Here is a 7,205-nt window from a genome sequence, read left to right as displayed (position 1 = left end):
AACTAAAGACTACAAAAACTCAAACTAATTATTGTACGTATTTGCGTTAAAAAAAAAAAATCAAAAGATTAAAAATATTAATTATATTTTTCGACAACAATGTCCAATTTGATATGCTGCCTTAACATTACCAAATTACTACTACTTAATATTTAAATATAGATAATTGTTTTTCATTGTGAATAGTTATTTCAGTTTAAAACAATGATTAAAATTTTAAAAAAAATATCAAATTAAAAAGAAAGGTTAAATTTGAAAAAAGACTAAGATAAATTTGGTAAAATAATTATTTTATTTTCAAAAAAATTACATATTAAAAAAATATAAATAAAAAAATTAAATGTATACACATTTTCTTTTACAGTATAGATAAAAAAATTAAATATTCAAATAATTAATATTACTTTACTTTCATTTGAATGTGTCATAACTTGAAATCAAAATGTAAAAATTTATATAGTTGTATAATATTTAATTCAGTGATATAAATTTAATATAAAATTCGTCAACAGTTTCTTTATAAAATATATTCGATTACTTAATCTTAAAATTTATAATTATATTTGTGCAATATTTGTTACACAAGTTTTTAATATTAAGTGTTCTTTAGTCTTGATGTTATGCATATTTTTTTAATTATTATTTAACAGTTTTTTATTTGCAGGTTTTTTTATTGGTGTTGTAAAAGGTAATGGATATTATTTATTTCTCTCATTACTAATTTACTCATTATAAAAATGTTAGTTGAGTTATCAGAGCAATCTATATTTATGTTCATACATTCCAAATTTTGACTTAATCTTAACTTGACAGGATTGCTTCATAGATTATATATCATCAAACAATCATGGAACTGGAGGGTGTTTAGATTGGGAGTATTTATTGGCGATGAAATTCTACCCATATTTATAACAACTAGATATTTATTTGTACTCTTACTTTTTCTAGTGCTAATAATCTATAAATGGCGAAGAAGACATTTTTCAGTGTACGAAAACATTGAAATTTTTTTGTTAGAAAACAGTATAAATCCCATTAGATATGAGTACCGAGCAGTCAAGAAAATGACTAAAGGTTTTAACGTGAAGTTAGGAGAAGGAGGTTTTGGTTCTGTGTACAAAGGAAAGCTTCAAAGTGGGTTAGATGTTGCAGTAAAGATGTTGAGCAAATCTAAGGATAATGGTCAAGAGTTTGTTAATGAAGTAGCTACCATTGGAAGAATACATCATGTGAATGTGGTAGGTCTTATTGGATATTGTGTTGAAGGAAAAAAGCGTGGCTTAATTTATGAATACATGTCTAATGGCTCATTAGATAAATACATTTTCTCTAAAGAAGGAAGTGTTCTTTTGAGTTATGAGAAGATATATGAAATATCTCTTGGAATTGCTCATGGGATAGCATATCTACATCAAGACTGTGATGTGCAGATTTTACATTTCGATATCAAACTTCATAATATTCTTTTAGATGATAACTTTACTCCAAAGGTTTCAGATTTTGGACTTGCAAAATTGTATCCTACAAAAGACAAATCCATTATTTTGACTGCAATAAGAGGAACACTGGATTACATGGCTCCAGAATTATTCTACAAAAATGTAGGTGGAGTTTCTTATAAAGCTGATGTCTATAGTTTTGGAATGCTTTTAATGGAAATGGCAAGTAGGAGGAAAAACTCAAATCCTTTAGCAGAACATTCAAGCCAACATTATTTTCCCTTTTGGATTCATGATCAATTTAAAGAAGAGAAAGATATTGACATGAAAGATGCTTCAGAAATGGATAAGATTCTCATGAAAAAAATGTTCATAGTTGCACTTTGGTGTATACAATTTAAACCAAATGATCGTCCATCAATGAACAAGGTTGTAGAGATGCTTGAAGGAAAAGTTGAAACTCTTGAAATTCCTCCAAAACCTTCATTTTATATTCAAGAAATATTAGAACATGATGGTACAATCTACTCTCATGAAACACCAAGAAGTGATTCAACTAGTTCTTATGTGAATGTTGATTCAAACATGTCTAATCACTAATCTTTTGGAATAACATTAATTATTACAATAGTTTGTATTTTAAAATTGAGGCTCATGGATTATATATTGTAGGTTTGAATTATGTTCATGCTCTTTTATGATTTTGTAATGAGTCAATGTGATATGCTATAGTTTTAGTTTTAATTTAAACTTTTATCTTTAAAAATTAAATTTAGTCTTTTAAAAATTAAGAGTAGTTTTCTACATAATTTAGAGTTAATTTTGTTAATAATTTAAATATATTAGTCATTAAAAATTATCATAAAACAATTCACTTATTTATTGCATCTAAAAGATTAATATAGCTCTCATTATTTGGGGATAAGGGCTGGGCAAAAATAACTGATCTGTATTGTACTATAGTTAACTATACTATATTATACTTAAAAAAACTGATCCATTTTTACTAAAAGTTTAGTATACTATTTTATGGTTTAGTTTTTAAAAACTGAACTTATAACAGTTTCAGTTCAGTTAACTGTGAGAACTGTATCCACTGTTTTCTCTTCTCTAATTCCAGTTCAATTGTTCCGTCTTGTTAAGAAAACGTTAATATTAATAAAAGAAACCGTTCAAATAAAAAATTAATAATAAATTTTTTAAGACAAAATTTTTTTATCACAAATTTTTATATTTTTTTTTATGAATAAACGTATATTACTTTTTAAATAATATTATTTTAAGTAATAAAAGTAAAATATATTTTTTTAAATTTAATTTTATTAAATGATTAAGTAATATAAATCATAAAAAAAAGACTATATAAAAAAAATAATACTTTAAATATATTATATTCTTTAACATATTATTAAATATGTAAAAATATGTTAAAAAAACTTTTAATGATATTAAAATATGTGTAAGCGCACACTAAAATAACTATTTATTTTAAAAATCAACTTACTTTAAAATAAATATCAATATTATTATTTTTAAATGATAGTATTTTACATACTAAAACTAAAATATATTTTTAACGTTAAATTTAATTAAATGAATATATAATGAAATATCATAAAAAAATAGTAATGTAGCAAAAATAATTAATATTATAGAAATATTATATTATAATAAATAATAAATATTAGTTTAATTTTTACATAATAAAATATAAATAATAAATAATTGATTAATAAAACAATTTTACAAAGAACAAAATAAATATAAATAAAAAATTATTTTAAAATAAAATAAGTAGATAAAAAGATAAAATGAATTATATACACATATAAAACAAAAAAATATAAATAAAAAATTAAAAAAATAAATATAAAAGTAAAATAATATTCATGACAAAATAAATATAAATAAAAAAATAAAAAATAAAATAAAATAAAATAAATAAATAAATAACAAAATAATTTCCATACACATATAATAATAAAAGAAATATAAATAAAATAGAAAATAATAATATCAAATAATTAAAAAGTTAATTTGTAAGACACTTATGAATAAAATAAAATAAATATTAAAATAAATTTTAATTAAAAAGAACGTGTATTGTTATACTATTAAGTTTAAAAATTAGTACAATTCAGTTTAAAAACTAGTACAATTCAGTTTAAAATTAGTATAGTTACTAGTTCAATTTAAAATTAGTATAGTTAGTAGTTCAGTTTAGTTTATATTGTAGTTTAGTACAATTTAATATAGTTCAGTTCAGTCCAATTTGATAAAACAAAAAACAGTTCAGTTCAGTTTGTCTGAACTGTTTTACAGTTCAGTTTAGACAAATTAGTTTTTAGTTTAATACAGATTTTAGTAGTACAATGCAGTTCAGTTCTATTTGCTAGGGATAAGGATAATGGGGATATGGATGGGGCAATATGTAAGGAAAAGGAGGGAAAAACATGAGGTGAGATGCAAAGCGAAAAGGTGGTGTGGCGTGATATGCCACGAGGAAGGGAAAAAGAAGATGAGATTGGTGAGATACGGTGAGAAATGCTAGAATCAAAACGTAGACAAATACTAGTCCTTCAAAAGTTGAAACTTTTGCTTCTATTATAAAAAAATCAAGACAGTAAATAAAAAAATAATAATTTTAGATCTATGATATCAATTTCAATTGCAACAATTGTTATAAACTCTGTCAAGATTTTAAATAATTATTTGATTTTAAAAATCTGTACAATGGTTCTCTCCAAAGAAACTAGGTAAATAGTATTTTGTTTTCTCTTTTTTGACTGAGTTGTGTGTGGAAGAGTGAAAATTTTGGAGAAACTAGCCAGCGCTAAATTTTATTTTTAATTTTAAATAATTATTTATTTTTAATTCATATGTAAACTTAGTAGGTAATTTTTTTCATTTACATATGGATTTAATTTCATTATCTATGAATCACGTTTTTCACAAATTTTTCTACTCTAACATCAAACTTATATACGAAAAATTGGTAGGAAAATTTTTCTCGTTATCTACGAAAAATCTATATATAACTCACTTTTTTCAAATTCGTATGCAAAATCATATGTAATACTTGAATTATTTACGAATTCAAATCAATATGTAAATAATGGTAAATAACTCACATTTTTCTTGTAGTCATAATTATTTTTCAGTGACAAAATATTTACGCCAATCAGATTTTAAAGTGCAACAAGAATTTCTCCGAATATCTAACTATTTCCAAGATATAGTTCAGTGAGTTGAGTGGATAAGTTGGCCAAATAGTTTGGCGAATGGCCCTCAAAAGTTATTGTAACCTATATCTAAGACATTTAAACTTTAGTACAATTTGTTAATGATTTTAAAAACACAAAATCATTACTTGAATATTTACCTAGAAAGTATGTGTCAACAAATAAAACAATAAAGATTTTGTAGCTACCCCATGCTTTAGAACTCGTCCAGTAATCACTACAAAAATACATGGAATTACCAATGAAACTTTATTGATAGAATCATTTTTGTTGGTAAAGAATGCATTACCGACGGATTTTATCGACGGACGTAAAAAAAGTGATTACCGATGGATTTTGACCTTCGATAATTACCAAAGATCAAAATTCGTTGGTAAAGCCTTCGGTAATTATCAACGAACAATATTCGTCAGTAAATCCGTCGGTAAAGCCTTCGGTAATTACCGATGAAAAAAATCCGTCGATAAATCTGTTGGTAAAAAGAGCGGCAAACTTGCCGCCCATTTTTCCTCTCTCACTGCGCGAAGAAGACTATATTTTCATCTCTCACAAATCGTCTTTTCTTCTTTCAAGAGCATTTCTCACCTTCTCTACAACCATTTTTCACTCTCGTGCAACCATCTTCCCATACTGCCACCGTTGCCGTTGGAGAGCGCCACCGCTGCCATTGGAGAGCGCCACCGCTGTTGTTGGAGCGTCACCACTGCCATAGGAGAACTCCACCATTGTTGTGGGAGAACCACGCGGAACGTCACCGCTGCCGTTGGAGAGCGCTACCGTTGCCTTTGGAGAGCACCACTGTCGTTGGAGAGAGTCACCGCTGCCATGGGAGAGCGCCACCAAGAGAACGTCACTGCTGCCATGGATGCTAAAAAACTAATTGAGGATTTTTCCTAATTTTAGGGTTTCTAAAACAATTGGACAACCTAAGTTTAGTCTTTGATTTTGGTTTTGGAATGAATTGGATTGTTGTTTTGGTTTAGGAATGAAGAAAGTTTGATAAAAAAAATTAAAATTCGAGAAAACAAACGAAGGGAAAAGAGGAAGAAGATGAACCAGATCGAGATATTTACCGACGGATTTTTCCTTCGGTAATTATCGATGGATTTTTTAGCCATAAAAAACCGTCAATAAAGGTTACCGACAATGTTATTACCGACAGAGTTAGGCCCGTCGATAATCCGTCGAAAAAATGCCATTATCGACGAATTTTTGACGTTTTCGACGGATTTTGATCGTCGGTAATAAATATTTTTTTTTTAGTGAATGTTTCCTCCAATTTCAAATATTGAAATATTAGATGCATTTGTAATGAAATATTCCTATGAATATTGTTGGCGGACAGAGAGATGGATTATTTATTTAATTAAATTGGGATGTTTTTTGTTTCATACAAGTTAGTAAGTGGTCTTGTATTTTTCAGATTAGGCATATTTTGTGCTGGTCTTTGTATAGCTGTAATTCTTTCAAACATAAGTATTTGGAGCTATCATGTTTTAGTTTCAACTTCAGCTTCAACCAAAGGGTTTTATTTCGGTTTGTAGGATCAAACAAGTCTTCGGTTCGTCAATTTTGAAAATCATTCTTTGATTTTGGGAATCAGAACTTTTGTACTACATCAATTTATTATATTATTCACATTTAAGGTTGCCAAATTTTAGAGTTTACGTCAATTCGTGAACTTCGTAAACTTGAATTGTAAACTCGTAAGAGTTTACTTTGTATAAAAATATTTATAAATATTTATAAATAATAGAATAATTTTGTTGTAAAATATTGATTCCAAAAGAACATTAGATTACAAAGTTAATATTTTATTTGGCAACGTTAATATTTTATTAATTGCCAACGTTAAATATTATGAAGCAACAATCCATTTCTTTTATTAAGAGCTGTAATGTTCAATTTCTTTGATTGCAAGGTGCTTTACATGTTCTATAAATAGAGAACTCTTTCTCCATTCCAAAACACACCAAAAATCAGTTTTCTCTCCTCTTTTCTTCTTAGTTTCATCCTTGATATTTTTCCTCTTCTAAAAATATTCTGGGTTTATTTTATACTCTTTTTTAGAGATCCTTGCTAATTTTGAGACCCTCAGAGATATTCTGGGAAGTTCCTGTTGTATTTTGTGGAACTTGCACAATACACCGCGGATAAGTCCTTAAGGACAGTGAAACTACACGCCTCAAGAAATTTGTTCGTGATTTTGTCAGCTTTTATACAACAATCTTAATGACTTATGACTGACATCAACAACTAAATTCCGAAGGATAAAAACTTTGTTTCCAGAACTCAAATGGTATTTGCGAAACCACTTACGAACGTGTCAAAAGTCGAGGTCTTCTCTAGACAGAACTTCCGGATGCTAGCAAGATGCTCGCAACAAACGATGGCTTCTGATCGCAATTGTAGGGGCCACGCATGAGGATGAATAAGAGGGAGACGAGGCGACATCTTGGAGTTTGTTGGAGTTAGGATGTGAACTCTAATTTTCATGTGTCGTGCCTTTGTAATGTTTGAGGAA

The 7,205-nt window shown here is 27.3% G+C and overlaps 1 protein-coding gene across 1 annotated transcript; it reads left to right on the top strand.

The window, feature by feature from the left end:
- The first annotated feature begins 941 nt into the window (after positions 1-941).
- Positions 942-2,039, top strand: LOC108336857 (rust resistance kinase Lr10). The gene has a single exon (XM_017573304.2). The coding sequence runs from the start codon at positions 1,065-1,067 to the stop codon at positions 2,037-2,039; it is 975 nt and encodes a 324-aa protein (XP_017428793.1). The 5' UTR covers positions 942-1,064.
- The last annotated feature ends 5,166 nt before the right edge of the window (positions 2,040-7,205 follow it).

The sequence above is a fragment of the Vigna angularis genome, chromosome 7 (assembly GCF_016808095.1).
Source record: "Vigna angularis cultivar LongXiaoDou No.4 chromosome 7, ASM1680809v1, whole genome shotgun sequence".
Taxonomy (NCBI): domain Eukaryota; kingdom Viridiplantae; phylum Streptophyta; class Magnoliopsida; order Fabales; family Fabaceae; genus Vigna; species Vigna angularis.
This window is presented reverse-complemented; position numbering and strand designations above follow the sequence as displayed.